This window comes from Triticum dicoccoides, chromosome 5A (genome assembly GCF_002162155.2).
Source record: "Triticum dicoccoides isolate Atlit2015 ecotype Zavitan chromosome 5A, WEW_v2.0, whole genome shotgun sequence".
Lineage (NCBI taxonomy): Eukaryota > Viridiplantae > Streptophyta > Magnoliopsida > Poales > Poaceae > Triticum > Triticum dicoccoides.
Window position 1 is genome coordinate 404874917 of NC_041388.1, and position 19335 is coordinate 404894251.

At 53.8% G+C, this 19335-nt stretch overlaps 1 protein-coding gene and 1 pseudogene across 1 annotated transcript; both read right to left on the reverse strand.

The window, feature by feature from the left end:
• Positions 1-7235: 7235 nt before the first annotated feature.
• Positions 7236-8701, reverse strand: LOC119299611 (annotated as a pseudogene).
• A 490-nt stretch (positions 8702-9191) lies between these two features.
• On the reverse strand, positions 9192-10771 carry LOC119301861 (probable carboxylesterase 2). The gene has a single exon (XM_037578839.1). It carries the CDS (start codon positions 10658-10660, stop codon positions 9617-9619), a length of 1044 nt encoding a protein of 347 aa, XP_037434736.1. The 5' UTR covers positions 10661-10771; the 3' UTR covers positions 9192-9616.
• Positions 10772-19335: the final 8564 nt, after the last annotated feature.

Sequence of the window (19335 nt, forward strand, 5' to 3'; positions counted from 1 at the left end):
ACCATTCGTCTACGCGCGCTCGTCGGCAATCAAGTCATGCTGCTGCTGGTGGACTCAGGGAGCACGCACAGCTTCATCTCCCAGGCGTTCGCCAAGCGCGTGCATGCCCAAACTGTTCCCGTGCCCGCCGTGGAGGTCCGCGTGGCCAATGGTGAACGCATGACCTGCAACAGCATGGTGCAAGGGCTGAACTGGTGGATTTAGGGCCACACCTTCACCACCGACATGCGTCAACTGGAGTTGGGCGCCTACGACGGCGTGCTCGGCATGGATTGGTTAGAGCAGTTCAGCCCCATGAGCTGCCACTGGCTAGACAAGACGCTATCCTTCGAGCACCAGGGCACCATGATCACCCTGCAAGGTGTTCGACCGAAGCAGCCCGAGCAAGTGGAGGAGATCGAGCCCGAGCAGCTGCGCAAATGGCACGCCGGCAATGACATTTGGTACATGGCCGTGCTGGATTTGCCCCGCGCAACCGAGCCACTTGCAACCAAAATTCATTCAAGTGTTCAGAGCGTTCTGACGGACTTCGCCGACGTGTTCGCCGAACCAAAGAGCCTACCTCCTCACCGCTGCTACGATCATGCAATCACCCTGGTGGACGACGCGCGCCCTGCCAACTCGCGTCCGTACCGCTACTCGCCATTACAGAAAGACGAGATCGAGCGCCAAGTCCGTGAAATGCTCAAGTCAGGTGTCATCGAGCACAGTATGAGCCCGTTTGCCGCGCCTGTGCTGCTCGTCAAGAAGAAGGACGGCACCTGGCACTTTTGCATCGACTACCGCAGGCTCAACGACGCCACGGTCAAGAACAAATTCCCACTGCCCATCGTCGACGAGCTGCTCGACGAATTGGCTGGAGCGGCCTTCTTCTCCAAGCTAGACCTCCGCGCTGGTTACCACCAGATTCGCATGCGCACAGGCGACGAAGAGAAGACGGCGTTCAAGACACACCATGGCCATTTCCACTTCAAGGTCATGTCGTTCGGGCTGATGAACGCACCGGCCACGTTCCAGTGCCTGATGAATGCAATCTTCGCCAAGTACGTGCGTAAATTCGTGATCATATTTTTGGATGACATTTTGATCTTCAGTGAAACTTTGGAGGAGCACCTGGAGCATCTTCGCCTCGTCCTCGCTCTGCTCCGCGAGCACCAGCTGTACGTCAAGGAGTCCAAGTGCTCGTTTGCTCAAGATAGCATCTCCTACCTCGGCCACATCATCTCCAAGGACGGCGTCGCCACGGACTCGGAGAAGACACAAGCCATGGTGGCATGGCCGACCCCTTCAACTGCCACCGAGCTCCGCGGCTTCCTCGGCCTCACCGGCTACTATCGCAAGTTCATCAAGCACTACGGCATCCTGGCCAAGCCGCTCACAAGCTTGCTCACCAAGAAGGGCTTCGAGTGGACCGAGAGAGCGCAGGCGGCATTTGACCTCCTCAAGCGCGCCATGGTGACCGCGTCGGTGCTCGCGCTCCCAGATTTCACACGACCGTTCGTGATCGAGACGGATGCTTGCGACACGGGCGTGGGCGCGGTGCTGGCACATGAAGGGCACCCGGTGGCGTTTCTCAGCAAGGCCCGGGGAGTGCGAAATCAGAAGCTGTCGGCGTACGAGAAGGAGTTCATCACCGTCATGATGGCCGTCGAAAAGTGGCGTGCGTACTTGCAACAGGGCCCGTTCACCATCGTCACAGATCACAAAAGCCTCTGCAACCTGCAAGATCAGCAACTCGCCACCGACCTGCAGCGCAAGGCCATGGCCAAGCTGGTGGGACTCCAATTCAAGTTCCGCTATCGTCGCGACAGCGACAATGGCACTGCGGATGCTCTCTCTCGCATGGGTGCGTCTCTAAACCTGGATGCGCTCTCCATCTGCCAGCCCGCATGGGTTCAAGAGGTGGTAAACTCCTACGCCACAAACGCCGAGGCGCAGGATCGCCTGGCACGACTCGCGATCCACAGTCCCGACGACGACGGGTACGAGCTCTACAAGGGACTCATCCGCAAGCATGAGTGCTTGTGGATCAGCAAGAACACGGCCTTGCGCACCAAGATTATCAGCGCCGTGCACGACAGCGCGGTCGGTGGCCACTCCGGCGCGACGGTCACCTACCAGCACATCAAGAAGCTTTTCGTGTGGGACGGCTTGAAGACTGACGTCACCGACTATGTGCGGCAGTGCCCAGTGTGTCAGCACGCCAAGCACGAGCAGTCCAAGCCGGCGGGCACGCTCGCACCCTTGCCCGTGCCGACCGCTCCCTGGCGCGACCTCACCATGGATTTCGTGGAAGGATTGCCGCCATCGGAGGGCTTCGATTCTATCATGGTGGTCGTGGATCGCCTCACCAAATCAGCCCACTTCATTCCGCTTCGTCATCCCTTCAAAGCTCCTCAGGTGGCCAAGGTCTTTTGGGATCACGTCGTCAAGCTGCACGGCATCCCAAGCTCCGTCGTCTCCGACCGCGATCGCGTCTTCACCAGCGCTCTCTGGCGCGAGCTCTTTGCCAGTGCGGGCACCAAGCTGCTCTTCTCCACTGCATACCACCCCCAGATGGATGGCCAGAGCGAACGCGTCAACCAGTGCATGGAAATGTACTTGCGTTGTGCGGTGCACGACGCGCCCAGGCAATGGCGTCGCTGGCTACCGACCGCCGAATTCTGGTACAACTCGTCGTTTCACTCCTCGATCAAATGTTCCCCCTTCAAAGCTCTGTACGGCATCGAGCCCAACCTCGACGCCATGGCACTCTGGGATGACAAGATGATGCCCATGATCGACGGTGAGCCGTGGGACTGGGGCGTGCACACGGCAAGGCTGCGAGATCACATTCTGCGTGCCCAACACAGATTCAAGAAGCAGGCCGATCAGCATCGCACGGAGCGCTCCTTCGAGGTGGGCGACAGTGTTCTCCTCAAGCTCCAACCTTATGCGCAGTCATCAGTGGCGAACCGGCCCTGTGCAAAATTGGCATACAAGTACTTCGGGCCATTCGTAGTGCTCGACAAGATTGGCAAGATGGCGTACAAGCTGGAGTTTCCGGCGGACAACAGAATTCATCCAGTCTTCCATGTGTCCCAGCTCAAGCCGTTCACTCCGAACTACACCCCGGTCTTCTCCGAGCTGCCGCGTCCACCAGACCTCGCCGGCCACGACGACGAACCGATGAAGATCCTGGAGCGGCGCATGGTCAAGCGTGGCAACAGTGCTCTGGTGCAGATCAAGGTGCGCTGGCGCAACGACGACGCGGCGACGACATGGGAAGACTACGACAGCCTACGCCGCCGTTTTCCGCTTGCACCGGCGTGGGACGAACCATCTTCCGGGGATGCGGAGCAGCACGCTGAACCTGAAGACGGCGCTCGTTCTGAAGGAGTGGGGAATGTCACACCTGCATCGCCAGGAGGTGATGCGGTGGACGCGTGATGGTGGGTCCCCTCCGGCTAGTTGGCACGGGCCCACCAGTTAGGCCAGGCGGACAAGTGGAGCACCGCTATTTAGCCAGCTGTTGGCCAATAGACAGGGCATGTGAATTGTATACTAAATTCTGAACCTCTCCCACCTAATCTGTACCTCCTCCCTTGGCGAGAACCTTCTCCCCCAAGTCTCGATCTCATCCCCTTCCCCTCCCGATCCAATCCTGCGAGGATGAGTTCGTGAGAAAGAAATATGGTAAATGGTGGTAAGCTTCGTATATGAACCAAACATGCCACAAGTGTTTGAGGTCTTCCAAAACCAGCAAAGTCATAAGGTAACACCAATGTGCTGACGCAAACGGACGCGGATTTGGTCCATTTTTTGTTCATTTGGATCGATTGTGGGGGAGGCGTCCACCCTCGTCTGCTTTTCAGCCAAAGATTCTGGTGAAGTATTGGCATGGAATGGAACACTGATGTCAACATACACAATATGATTCTTGATAGCAAACAGAGATACAACATGGATTTTCTCATGGAAATTATAATCATTGGATGTTGGAGCATATGGAATCAAATAAATGATATATTTTTTTGAAGGCGTCCAGTGCTCAATAAGCCAATGCAAGAATGATTTCATCAGCACGTTCCACAACACAATGATGAGGATTAAGCCTAGCATCAAGGATAGTGTATAAGTAGCTCTGCTTGATCTAAGCACTAACTCCAATAATACCGCAACTTCTTTGTTGCTCTTTGTAACTTGTCTATCTTATTATATTAATGAAAATGACATATAGTAGGGACTTCCCCCACTGTTACTTGGTCAAAAAAAACTCATCCGCTTCCAACCGGTTGACCTATTTGGTCTGGCGGGCCGGTTGCGCGGACGAATTTTCACAAACATTCTACGCATATAAGTACAAATAAAAAGAAACATTACACATAGTTTACAATTAAATAAATTAGATAGTTTTTACATCACAATAAATAATTTACAGCCAAATACAAATCTCATAGTTTACAATCAAATAAATTTAAAATTGTACTATATACATTGAAAAAAAGAGAGAGTCAATATATCTACTGGTTTCCTAGTTGAGTCCACATATGCTCAACTAAATCATCTTGAAATTGAATGTGAGTTGTCCAATCATACATTTCCTGATAAAATTGGGTGAACTGTGCAAACATTGCTGCTCCATGCTCCGGCTCACCATTTTCACCCTGGAAATCCCACCCTCGGTCGAAGGGGCTGTCATCACGCTCATCCTCTACGATTATGTTGTGCATGATCACACAAACAATCATTACCTCCCACATCTTCTGAATACTCCATGTTCTCGCAGGATGCCGAACAATAGCCATCCACCAAAAGCACGCTCCACATCCTTCCTAGTACCCTCTTGTGATTGGGCAAACCTAGGCATTTTCTCTCCTACTGGCTTGGAGATTATCTTCACAAGAGTTAACTACTAAGGATAGATACCATCAGCTAGGTAGTATTCCCTGTTTTATTGGTAACCATTTACCTCAAAGTTGACCCTGGGAAGTTGCCTTGAAAGCCTTGCGACCATCGGAGATCGCTGAAGCACGTTGATGTCATTGTGTGAGTCTGCCATCTCAAAAAAAAAGTGCCAAATCTAGAGATTTTGTGATGTCACAACTTAAAGTATGACTGTGCAAGCTTTAACATGCCTCTTATCTTGTCCCTGCCAAGCAAATGTCAAGCAAATGGACAGTTCTTCCACTCACAGTGCATATAATCTATGCTACCATGCATTCCCAAAAAGCCTCTTGATTCATTGATCGCCAACAACCGGGCTGTATCCGCAACATTTGGTGCTCTCAAGTACTCCGGATGAAACACTATAACCACAACTTTGGAGAACTTGTACATGATGCAAGGCATGTGGACTCACTCATGTGAATATACTCATCCACAAGATCATCGGAAATTCCATATGCAAGCATCCAAATAGCTTGTAGTATATTTCTGATAAGAGGATGTCAACCTTTCCAAGGGCATCATCCTCCACCCTTCCCTCCCGGATACGGTTGAACACATGTCTCGCCATCCGGAAGCGTCACTAGAAAAGGTTGAGATTGAAGAGTGGGAGGTGAGCTCGAAATAATCGTTATAGACTAGGCAATGGCCGCTCTCTCTGTTACGATTCAACACCGGAGCATGGCCCGAGAACGATCCCCTAAACATTGGCCGCTGCCTAGAAATGTGTTCATTGACGATCATAGTAACAATCACAAAGTCCTTATCATGAATCGTCTGATGAACAATATGGCGTTATTGTAAAAGAACTCATGCTAGCTATCTACCATGGTACCTTGTGTGCAAAGTCCCGAACACCTTGCGGGCAGCGACGGAGGCGGACATGGTCGAGTCGTGACCGGTCCAGGGTATCGTCCTCTCCCCGTGCATGGAACAGGATTGTCAAAGTTCGCGCCCTCCGGCAGTGACTGTGGAGGCGAAGGTGGTGCCGACAACCCTGGGAAGACATGCCTTCTTGTGCTTTGACGGCGGCGAGGAGCAGCCACACACATCGGCAATAGTGGGCCTTGGTGGATGCGGCGGCGACGCCTGGGTAGTGGTGAAGCGGCCGTGTGTACAGTGTGGAGGGGAAGGAGAGGATGACCGTTGTGCCACATGCGGGTGGGCCAGGGGCGGGCGTCCGCGTCGACGCAAATCAAGATCAAATTTGGGCTGAAAATGAGTCTAAACTGATAGAAAAAGGGGATACATCCGTCTGGGTCGACACATTAGAGTTATCCTAAAAACATGATAGGCCAAGTCTAGAATCTCATATGGTCCAAAAAACATTCTCAGAACTAATAGTGTACAGGCAGCTTTCTGTGGATTGTCATGATTTGATCAAACGGCATCTCGATCTCTGTCAAGGCCCACCCACACACCGAAAGCATAACGGGACACAATGCTGGAGTTGGCATCGCCGCAACTTGCAACCAAGAGACTTGCCGTGTTGATACACCGTTAGGCTGGTCACAATGGGGAGAAACTTAAGAGTAACATCACACACTCCAATACAACTTTACTTATGTGGCACATATTTAATGAAGAGAGAGGTGCTTGTGGTAACTAGCTAAGTTACCGGAACATCACACACTTCAAGAAACAATGAGTCTATAACCTAATAAATACATCGTTGCATGACACTACATAGATGTTCCTACCCACTACGAAGGTAGTAACATAGTCTAAGGAAGTGTGTAAGTTACTCGCTTATGTTCTTGCCCATTGTGACCAGCCTTAGTGTTAGGAGAAAACGAGCTAAGCAGCCGAGCAACTTTTCCATTACTCGTTGACCAGCCGCATCAAGATCCGCCGAGAGAGAAGGCAGCGCCATTCCCGGCTTGAGGATGCCGATGTACGGCGGTGCCGCCGAGACCATGAAAAGGGAGGAGAGATAGCCCGGAAATCGGGTGTAAATTGCACACAAGTACCACAGTTGGGGCATTGGAAGCAGATTGGTACCAAGTTTGCTAATTTTTACATGTCAGTACCAAGTCTGGGGCTAGACGTTACAAAAAGGTCTAAATCGCGTATAAACGCATATTGACGGTGTATCTGACCGGCGGGGCCCGCATGTCAGCTGCCGATGCGGCATTCTTTTTGCAGAAACCCCCCGCGCCTCCTTCGTCCTCACGCGCGGCAGGGCCCGATCTGGATCGAGGGGAGGAGCCCCTCGAGCCCGAGCTCCTTCGCCTCCCGTAACCCCCGCCCCGCCCTGGCCTCCTCCTCGTCGCGCCGCCGGCCGGCCACCGGAGCACCACCACCGGCGATCAGGACCAGGCCGTCCCCGCACCCTGCCTCTCTCCTTCTCTTCCTCCTTCCATTTTTTCTTCTCTCTCTCTCACCCGAAGCTCTCTCTCTTGACGCGCCGCCTTGGTTCCCGTCTTCTTGGACTCCGGCGGCCGCATAGCCTCCTCCAACGCCCATGCCTCCTCGATCCTCGCGTCCTGCAGCATCGCATCCCGCACCGCCTCCTGCAGCTCTAGTGAGGGCGGAACCCCGTCGGAGGCCATCTCGCCGAGGGCGACGAGCGCGCTCCTGGGGTCCCCGAACCTGCAGAACCCGGCGACGGCGATGCCGTAGGTGGCAGCGTCGGGCCGGCGCGGGGAGTCGGGGCGGTAGAGCCAGCGGAGCACGAAAGCGGCCTCACGGGCGCCGCGCATCGCGAGGAGGTGGCCGAGGAGCGGGGTGGCGAGCGGGAGCGGCGAGGGACGGACGGGGTACAGACGGGGTGGTGGCGGAGCGCGGTGAGCAGGGCGAAGGCCGGGGTGAGCGTGGGGAGAGAGGCGAGGTGCTCCGCGAGCGGGGGGAACGGGAGGCGCTCCGGGGAGCCGGGCAAGAGGAGCGCCGCGGAGAGGAGGCGGCCGACGGCGGGGACCTGGCCCTCAGAGATGAGCCGCGGGATGAGCGTGGAGATGGCGTCGAGCTCGGACGTGGAGAGAGGGGAGGGAGGCGCTTTCGTTGTGCAGAGGCCCCGAAGAAGACGGTGGAGGCTACGAGCAGAGGCCGCGGCGGTGCGAGCAGGGGCAGCTCCGGCGCAAGCGGGGGCCGCGGTGATGCGATGGGAGCTCGGGCTCGATGGACCCCCCCCCCCCTCGATCCAGACCGGGCGCCGCCGTGCGGGGTGTTTCTGCCAAAAAATGCCACATCGACAGCTGACATGCGGGCCCCGCCGGTCAGATACACCGTCAATACGCGTTTATACGCGATTTAGACCTTTTTGTAATGTCTAGCCTCAGATTTGATATTGACATGTAAAAATTACTAAATTTGATACCAATCTGCTTCTAATGCCCTAATTGTGATACTTTTGTACAATTTACTCGGAAATCGGAGAAAGACGCTCGCTCACATGCGCGCGGGACAGGCCACAGTGGCTCCCCTGGGCACGCCATGTGCGTGCCCGCGTTTGCGTTTTGGACCCGCCCGGGAAGTAAAAGCTGCGGCGCATCCGGTTCTGATCGTCGCCCGCGACCGACCGAGCGACTGCGGGGAGGCCCCGCCGTCCTCGCCGTGGGAGACCACCACCGCTCGCGGGCGAGAGCGGGCCACCGCTCCTCCTCGTGTTCGCGCGCAGCGGCTTTTGATCCGGGACCGGACAAAACCCCACCCACGTCCCGTCGTCGGGGCCGGGGAGCAGGCCGACGGAAAACGCGAGGCCGCGCGGGAACCCGTTCCCCGCCGCAGTCCACCGGCGTGCGTACCGAGAGATTACCGACGGAAAAGTGGGAGGCATTGGCGACGGGAAGTGCCATGGCGTCGTGCGGAAAGTAATTCGTGCAAGCTCAAAAGTACCAAGACGTAGTAGTACAGTTGATTAAAGCATTAAACACGCCCATGTGGGTGTGAACATTTTGACAAGCCAAGGAGTACCGGGGCGCGTGCGCCCCATTCCGATCCAAAAGGCGCGTCGCAGCGCCATAGTCGCACGCCATGATGAGCCGCGTCGCGTCTCGATCGGAGCTCGCCGCGGTGAACCTCCGAACGCGTCCGCTCCGGCGACCCGGAAACAACGCGGCCGCAGCGCGCGCCCCAGAGCGCAGAGCGCGCCGATGATGCTTACAACGGAGTCCCCTGAATGCCGGAAACGCACTGACAGACACCCCGCACGCACGCACGGCCCAACGTCGAAGAAAACAAAGGCGAGACACACATTCTCCGCCGCTCTGGCCGGCACGTGCATGATGCCAACGCTAACGAGATGCCGCCACACAGAGACCAGCTCGGACAATACTAAATCACACCACTCCAATTCCACACGGCCAGTTCACCATAGCAGCAGTACAAAAAGTTACACACCGGACACTGCAATCGCTAGGTAAATATAGTGACGGTGACACTACTAATATAGGAGTAGCATACGGCTCGGTAGTTACTACTGGCGACTGCAAGAAACGGCCGTCCACTACTGCGCTAACGTTGCAAGCTACGGTAGCTAGCCGCAGATCGGTCGGTCGGTGGTAGAGCCCGGCCCCCCTCTCCGTCCGGCCGGTTGCTGGGGAGGAACCGAACTCACCTACGTACCGCGCTCTACACCGCAGTGACACAACAAGAGAAATCGACCCAAATCCTCGCTACGTACGTCGTACGTACTCGTTACTAGCGTAGCAGAGTGCTCATGCCGGGGGGCGGTGTGGCCGCCGGCGAGCCGCTAGGCGTCGCGGTTGATGAAGGCGACGAGGGTGGCCATCTCGGCCTGCGCCTGGGGCGTGCTCATCTTGGTGAGGAAGTAGACGTGGCCCTCGCCGGGGGTCTCGTACAGCTCCGCCTGCCCCGGCCAGCCGCTGGTCCGGAGCGTGCTGTAGTAGGCGCGCTGCCACGGGCTCAGCCGGTCCTGCCCGGACACGGTGACCAGCACGCGGGAGGCGCCGAGGTGCTGCCACGAGGCCGTCGGCAGCATCAGCGGGTTCGCGTACGGGTGGTCGATGGGGTACTTGCCCGCGCAGATGAAGCTCCAGGTGCGCGCCGCCGACTGCAGGAACGACGGGTCCGCCGAGTAGGCGCCCACCGCGCTCCGGCCCTGGAAGTAGGGGTCGAGCAGCGCCACGCCCTTGAGCCTCGCGCCGCCGTCCAGGCCCTCCTCCCCGGCGCGCAATGCCAGGTTGTGCGCGATGTTGCCGCCCGCGCTGTCGCCGGCCAGGAAGAGGCGGGAGAGGTCGCCGTACTGGGACAGCCACTGGTCCGCCCCGGGCGCCGCGTTGGCGAGCACCCACTTGAGCGCCGCCCACGAGTCGTCGTAGGCGGCCGGCAGCGGGTGCTCCGGCGCCAGGCGGTAGTTCACCGACACGGCCACCACGCCGGCCTTGGCCGCCAGGGTGTTGAGGTAGGCGTGGTAGATGGGGTTGAAGGCCGACTCCACCACGAAGGCGCCGCCGTGGAAGTAGACCAGGACGGGCACCTTGGTGGTGGCGCGGAGGCTCGGGAGGTAGATCCGCGCGTCGACGCCGGCGGCGGGGTCGATGGTGACGTCCCGGGACGTGACGCCGGTGAGCGGGTCGGCGGCCGCGGAGACGCGGTCGGTGCCCATGAGCCGCTTCACCACGCCGCTCTTGTACTCGATGAGGAAGGGCGAGAAGTCGAACTTGACCTGCGAGCTGGCCTCGCCGCCGCCGCGCGCCCTCCTCCCCGCCGCGCCGCCGCAATGCGCGCAGAGGAGGAGGAGCAGCAGCGCCGGGAGCAAGATCCGGGACGCCATGGCTTCCGGCACTGACTGCGGCAGTGAGTGCTGCGGAGGAGGGGAGTGGCAGGCAGCGCGTGGGGCGTGACTGTGAGCGAGTGAAGCGTGAGTGTGGGTGTCCTCGGGGCCGCTGCTGTGGTGCTTGAGCTTGGCGCGGGATGGGTCCGGTTATATGCGGCGTGGCAGCCGACAGGGCTGGGCGCAGCGCACTATTTTCGTGGTGGGCTTTAGCGCCCCGGCCCGGCCCTTTCTCCCTTTCCCGCCGCACCCGCACCCGCACCCGCACCCGCATGTGCCTGGGCTTCACACTCGCCGCAGACTCGCCAAAAAGCTCACATGAATTCCTGCCTGTGATGGCGCAAATCTCTCGTCTTTACACGCTTTTCTGAACCCAAAGATTCAGGTTTCGCCAATTCACACGCGACCTCTGCAAGGGCATTAGCGCGACAATGCAACAGCGGCCATTGAATGGGGCGCGTACGATCGGGGCGGCCCATGGCGCCGTTCCCCCGCCACGCAACGCTGCCTCGCCGAGGTGGTCTGGTCTGGCTGGTACCCTGCTAATCAAGGGCTCCCCACCCATATCGACCTGTCCCGGTGAGTGGGGCGGCGCTCCGGCAATCAGTGTGGGTGTGGCCTCAGCCGCTCCAGCGCCATCGCCCATCGGTTTAAGCTAGCTTTGTCGCCAAGGCAAGGCGCTCGAGCCCTGCTGGCGCACAGGCAAAGCCGCAGCGATGCATGGACCCGTGCACGGGCTACAGCTTTCGTGGAGCCGCGCCATAGAATAATTCATTGCGGAATTCGCGGTCACGGAGGGAGAAGAGAAGACGGGGTGGTGTTCACGGACGCTTGTGCCGTCAGTGGCATTGATGGCGCCTTGTTTTGTTCCTCGTGTGAGTGATCGTGCCTGAGTTACGAGGCAGCGGCATTGCGGTCCCGTGAAGATTCAGGCAAGTTGGATTGGTGGAATTTCAGACTTGTCAGTTTCAGAAACAAAACAAAACAATGTTAGCTTGCTGCCTCGGCGAAAAATTGCACCCACAAAATGTGGGTGGCGTTTTTCAGAATTTTTTTCAAATTCTGCTCATTTTATGAGCTTTTTTGGCCCTCATGACTTTGTTACGCTTTTTTTTAATAATATGGCTGCACGCATCGATTGATGCAGAGGCCGGTGATCCTCCTTTTCAAAAAAAAAATCTTCGTCGCAAAATAAACTATCAGGCTTGCTCATCGTCGGGTTACTTTGTTCATTGCTACAAGTAAAATTTCTGTTTTGCATGTGTATCTCCTTGAGTTTACAGTTGTTGAGGCCTTGAGGGCATTGCGAAAGCGCCGGCTCCCGTCCACATTGGCTCGGTTTTTGTCTCCAGCACGATAAATTTGATTAAAATCATCGTTGACAAGCCATTTTGTTATAGGCAAATGCTCTTCTGAAATCAGCTCCAGCAAGAATGCATCCTTGTGGATGCTATGGGTTGGACCATACACAGTGCTTAGCTTAAATGACTTGTTGTCCCTGTAGTTGTTGATGGCCACCTTTGCGGAGAGGAAATAGACTCCAATCTGCACATAACAGCGGGATGCCGCCTTTTGTGCCATTAGGCGCTGCCCACCAAGGTACGCAGTCAAGAAGGGGTCTACAGATTGGAGCTTCGACTCTTGGATGCACACGAGATGACAGAAGGAAGTAGCAATGGTTTCATGGACGATAGCGCAACGTTCTAGATGATTCAGCCCTCTCCTCAGTCCTCATCAATTTCAGACCACTGCCCTCTCATGTTTGCTACCGACGTTTTGAGAACTACTGAACAAAAATGCCCGGGTTCCAACGAGTCGTCAATGAGGCTTGGAATGAGAATTCCTTTCATGTTGAGCCTTATCAGCAGCTCTTCCATAAGCTAAAGAGAACAAGCCAAAGGATGCGCTCCTGGAGCAAATCCCTCTTCCCTAACTCCAAGGTCCATCTTCACATGGCTCTTGAGGTCATACTTCGCCTGGACCTTGCCCAAGAGCAAATATAGCTTAGCCCGGAGGAAAGGGACCTACGGAAGAGGTTGAAACGAAGGATCATCGGATTGGCGGTGCTCGAAAAGAATAGAAAATGGCAAAGCTCGAGGATTACAAACCTTAAAGAAGGAGACATAAACACTTGCTATTTCCGTCTCCGTGTCAATCATCATAGGAGAAAGAATTTTATCCGTCACCTCAGACATAACCAGGGTTGGGTCACCTCGCACGAGGACAAAGAAAAGATTGTCCACGGCCACTTCAAAAACTTAGCCAAAAAAGGCCCTCCGTGTAACATCGATATCAACTGGGGTCTCCTACCAACTCCCACTTGTGATCTTCAAGGCTTGGACGAGGCCTTCATCGAGGAAGGGGTCAAAGTGGCGGTGTTTGCATTGTCGGGCGATAAGGCATCAGGGCCGGATGGCTTCATGAGCTCTTTCTTCAAAGCATGTTGGAACATAATCAAGCCGGACATCATGCTTGATGTCAACCGTTTCTCCAACCTTCAGGCCTCTCACTCCCATTGGTTGAACTCGGCTGATATCGCTGTCATTCCGAAGAAGGATGGTGTTGAGGATATTTCTGACTTCCGCCCCATAAGCCTCATCCATGCCATCGCAAAGCTCATTGCAAAGATGATGTCCAAAAGACCGACAGCTCACATGAATGATCTTGTCTCCCAAGCGCGGAGTGCTTTCATTAAGAAGAGATGTATTCATGATAATTTCATGTACGTGCATAACCTTGCTTGCATCGCAACAAGACCCTGGCTCTTTTATTCAAGCTTGACATCAAGAAAGCATTTGATTCGGTGTGATGGGACTTCCTCCTGGACCTACTAAACCATCTTGGTTTCCTACCCAGATTTTGCGGATGGGTGTCCGCCCTCCTGTCCACTGCCTCGACGCGTGTCTTTCTCAATGGTGTGACAAGCAATCCCTTCAGACTTGGTCGTGGGTTGCGACAGGGGGCCCCCCTTGTCGGTGTCAAAACCGGCGGATCTCGGGTAGGGGGTCCCGAACTGTGCGTCTAGGCCGGATGGTAACAGGAGGCAAGGAACATGAAGTATTACCCAGGTTCGGGCCCTCTTGATGGAGGTAAAATCCTACGTCCTGCTTGATTAATATTGAAGATATGGGTATTACAAGAGTAGATCTACCATGAGATCAGAGAGGCTAAACCCTAGAAGCTAGCCTATGGTATGATTGTCTGTTGTGATTGTTGTCCTATGGACTAAAACCCTCCGGTTTATATAGACACCGGAGAGGGTTAGGGTTACACAAGGTCGGTTACAAAGGAGGAGATATCCATATACGTATTGCCTGGCTTGCCTTCCACGCCAAGTAGAGTCCCATCCGGACACGAGACGAAGTCTTCAATCTTGTATCTTCATAGTCTAACAGTCCGACCAATGGAGATAGTCCGGCTGTTCGGAGACCCCCTAATCCAGGACTCCATCAGTAGCCCCTGAACCAGGCTTCAATGACGATGAGTTCGACGCGCAGTTGTCTTCGGCATTGCAAGGCGGGTTCCTTCTCCGAATACATCACAGAAGAATTTGAATATGAGGATAGTGTCCGACCCTACAAAATAAGTTCCACACTTCGTCGTAGAGAATAATGCTTTCGCAGATCTAATCCGCTAGCTTGCTTTGGAAACATGACGTTACATCATGGCCCGGTGATTATTCGAACCATTTCTTTTAACCAGCCCCGCACATAACGCGAGGCAGTTTTTCGACACGTCTTGTCAAAGCAGAGATCGTGTCCCCCTATTACGGGATTATCATCAATACGGGCGTGGGTAACCCAACCGCACCATCAATTGCGGCGCTTGGGGGATAAGCGAGTTTTACTAGGCAAGTGGGGACGTTTAATTTTGCCCGCCCATATAAAGGGATAAGGATTCACCTTTCTATCCACGCCTTCTTCCTCCTCTGCTCATCCGCTCCCGCATACTCGAGCTCTAGCGCCCAAGCTCTCACTTCCACCTCAACCTTCTCCAACCATGTCCGGAGCGAGAGGCAAGTGGATGGTCTCCTCCGTCACGGAGGGAGACGTCAAGAAACTGAGGAGAGCCGAATACCTGCATGACAACATCGCGCACCAGCTCCCAGATGAGGGACAAGTCATCCCCACCCCCGAGCCCCATGAGAGGGTGGCATTCCTCACTCATTTCCTCCGCAGACTGGGATTTCCTCTCCATCCCTTCATCCAGGGGCTCATGTTTTATTACGGCCTGAATTTCCACGATCTGGCCCCGAACTTCATCCTTAACATCTCAGCGTTTATCGTCGTGTGTGAGGCCTTCCTCCGCATCAAGCCCCACTTCGGCTTATGGCTGAAGACCTTCAATGTCAAGCCGAAGGTAGTGAGCGGCCGCCAGGTGGAGTGCGGAGGCGCCATGGTGGGCAAGATGCCCAACATCACATGGCTCGAGGGCACCTTCATGGACACCATAAAGGGGTGGCAATCGAGGTGGTTCTATATCACCGAGCCGCGTGACCCCGCATGGGTAGCGGCTCCCGAGTTCCGATCTGGCATCCCCATGCGGCTCACCTCCTGGAAAGAGAAGGCCTGTCCTGGGGTAATTCAAAAGAGCTGACCGGACTCCAGTCATATATTCAGAACATGGTGGATAAGAAGCTCAAGCTTGTCAACATAGTCCAGGTTATGCTCGTTCGCCGGATACTCCCGTGCCAATAACGGGAATTTACCTTGTGGGAGTTCAATCCGGCGCAGCACCGAACTCTGAACAGGCTCTTCGACACGACTCATGAAGATGCCTGGAGGGTGCTGTTCAAGGGCGCCGCGGTCCCTCCCCCCATTACTGAGGATCGCGAATTCAGTGCGAAGCGCCACGCCAGTGCGGTAAGTTGTTTTACCTCTTACAGGATATTTGTTATATATATATATATATATATATATATATATATATATATATATATATATATATATATATATATATATATTGGCTCTATGCGGGATCTAAACTCTCGTAATTTTGACAGGACTGGCAGAAGATGGCCGGACAGATCGACTGTCCGGCTCCCTTGCCCGAAGGCCCCGCAGACGCTCTTCTGACGAAGATGCTGACTCCGGCCCCTTATAACGTGCCGGAGAAGACCAAGAAGGCCAAGGGAGCTCGAAAGAGTTCCCGACGCCAGGCGTCGTCGGACTCACCGTCCAATGACTCTGCGGTGCACTCTTCCCCCGAAGATGAGGAAGAGGAAGAGGAGGCTCCCCCACCGACTAGGGGAGACAAGAAAAGGAAGGTCGCCCCAACTGGGGAGGCCGAAGGGTCCAAGAAGGGAAGGACGCTCCTTCCGGACAGCTCCACCGCCACCGACGAAAGTGAAGACGAGTGCTCGTAAGTATTCGGATACCAAAGTAACCCATAGGATTCCTTTGTCGCATTGCTTTCCCTAACGCCGAACTCAATTGCGCAGGCCGCCCCGAGCCAATATCGAGGTATCCTCGGACGGCTCCCTGGGCGCGTCAGACATGGATAGCGATCCAGTCCTGACGACCACCTCCCCTCATCCGGCCGACGACACCGAGGTGCTGTCTCAAGAGGCATCAGATCTGGGAGGGACAGTCCTGGAGGCGCCTCAAGGCGACCTTCCGGACTCCTGGAGCCGAGGGGACGGGGTCCCCGGAAGCTCCGAGTTCGGCCCTCAGCCGAACACCGCACCGGACCCCCAACGGATCCGAGGTCGGGCAGGCGGTCCCCTTCTAAGGAGGGTGAGACGCCAGTGCCGGTGACCTCTGTCCACCCAGAGGCGCCGGACACTATGTTGGAAGCACTTCGCAGCGCTTCCATCGAGGAGGAGCACCGCACTATCATGAGTGCGGTGATCCAGAAGGTTCAGTCCGCCAAGAGCGGATTGACTGAAGCCTGTACTAGCCTTCTAACAGGCTTCGAGGTAAGTATTTTAAAATGTAGTAGAAGTGTTACCGCATAGACAGTAGCCCCTGATGCTTTGTTCGGTGTTCACAAAGAAAAGCCGAATAGAGGATCAAATAATACCGCAGGATTCTAATATAAGTATGTCAATATGCATGTGCGGGCTTCGCTGCTGGCGTCCGCCGCACTAACTGCGGAGGTCGCCGTACTGAAGGAGGCCCTCGAGGGGTCCCAGAAAGAGCTCGACCTTGCTAAGAGGCAGATCGAGGAGAACAAGGGTAAGTAATACCCCGTCTGTAGATGAGAAAAAAGGACGCGATTGCTAAATGACAGGATCACTGTATGTTTGCCAGGGGCCACGACCGAGGTGACGACCCTGAAGCAAGCGCTGTCCCAGGCCGAAGAAAAGGCGGCCCAGGAGCGCACCGAGCGAGAGAGGCACGAGGCTCGAGTGGGCGAGGTGCAGCAAGAGCTCGAGTGGGCGAGGCTTCTCTTCTCTTATTTAAGATAAGACAAGAGATGATCTCTTAGCACAATTTGTCTCACCATGTTTTAAGGAATTGCTAGTTATTGAAGATAAGGCTAAGATATAACCCATTATAGACATATTTTTTTGTTATCTCTAAATTACATGCAATACTTAAGATAAGACTGCTTTATCAATCATTGTACATGCCCTAATAGCAAGACCCGCCAGCGAAGACGGAGGCCCCAATGCAGTGCAAGATGGAGGCGGTTTGACGCCAAGTACTGCAGCTGTATTTGCCTTGGGCATCAACTAAATATAATAGCTAATGTTTGTCTTGATGTGATGGCGTAAACCAATGGTAGCTTCTTGATCTCCAGGTGAGAAAGTAGTATTAATTTATTGAATTGATGCAATATACTCTCCTTGACTAGAGCGTTTTTGAGACGGCGGGGCGGTGAAAATCTGTCTTGACCTCAGATCCTTGTGCCAATCCATCTCGGACGCAGCTTTGACTGATTCTTTGTAATTTGACCATATATGCCGCTGTGTTGGCTAGGTGTGCACTCAGCGATGAAAGACTGAACCAAAACCTGATTTTTTCCTCGCGTGAGATACTAGTAGTAGTACAAATAGTCATAGAGGCTTCCATTGAGCGTCGGTTTTAATCATACGAGCTAGCAACAATCAAACCGTCTTGGAAAGAAAAGTACTCCGTCCTTTCCGGTTTATAAGGCTCAATTTAAAAACCTCAGCAACCAAGGTAGATGATGAGTGGTGGAATATCTTTTGTAGTTTGCAAAAGCACCCAATTAATGCTTTTGTTTTCCTCAAAAAATTATGTTTACAAATGCATTAATTGCAATGCATGCATGCATAAAGTGCATGTATTGGTCAATTTTCTCTTAATACTTGCATGCAATTATTTAATGCACCTTGAAGTCTGAACATGTGATGGAGAACAACCAAATTAAGTCTTATAAAATAGAAAAAACTAAAATTTTGAGATAAGCCCTATTAACCGGAAAGGAGGGAGTAGTATTTTTCCGTCGGGACTTGAAGTGCTCTTGTAACACGACTGCTGTTGACCCGTCTATGATTCTTCAGGCTGGTTGTAATGGTAGTATTATAGCTAGTGTCATGCATGCCAACTAGGCAATTTTGATGAGGTGTCATAGCATTAAATGAAGAAAGAGATGGTGGAGTATCATATCATGATACCGTATCATAATAAATGATATGCTACTTTGTGTCATGCATGGCAATAAATAGAGTAGTACATGATACTGATATATGATACTATGTATTAGGGAGGTAGTATCATACACTAGTATCATATGCATGATACTAGTATATGATACTCTCCATTACAACCAGCCTCAGGTGTGGCCGCTCCGCACAAAAAACCAAGTTTCAGGGGCGCCTTAGGTACATCTATGGGGTCAGTCTGTTTCCCAATAAACAAAGGCGTGTTAAACCAGTACCTTGATTAGAAAATACTCCCTCCATTCCACAATGTAGTGCTTCCTCTATCCTCGTGCTTCAACTTTGACCGTAAATTTAACTACCAAGATCGATTGCGGCGGAAGCAAAAATTATATCAGTGAATTCGTATTCGAAAGAAGTTTTCAATTATATAATTTTTTCTCCCGCCGCAGTTGGTCTCATTGATTAAATTTATGGTCAAAGTTGGACCTCGAGAAGCGTGAGCGCACTGTATTTTGGAATGGAGGGAGTATCAGCGTGGCGCGGGCCCATCCAACGGCTGCACGGAATCAGTTTGTCAACCATTGACCCGGCCGGACTAATTTTTGTGGTAACCGCCTAATAACAATCGGACCCGGCTGTCGTATCCGTAGAAAAATTCACCAATGACTGCGGTGGATTCCTGTAGTATATTGTGTGCGGCGGAAACGCTCCTGTCGATCTCGGCGACTTAAGAAAAACGATCATGTCGCAGCCTTATTTCTCTTGAATTTTAAATCTCGGACTAACAATCTGACCGATGAACTCAACTGATGTAAATCCTTTCAAACTGGCTCTTCTTCATCTGAAAATTACGAGCTTCTTGAACCATAGAAGAGATCCCTCCAAGAACTCATCACCACCGTGCGTGAGCCCCACGGTGGACGCCAACTGTCGTGGTTTTGTCACGACAGTTGTCCTTAGTGTCACGACTTAGTCGCGAGGCCAACGCATCTATGTGGTAGCTTAAGAGGGGTTGAGCGGAATCGAGAGACGCAACACAAGACAAGTATTTAGACAGCTTCGGGCCCTGAGAAACATCATCCGGTAATAGCCCTACATGTTG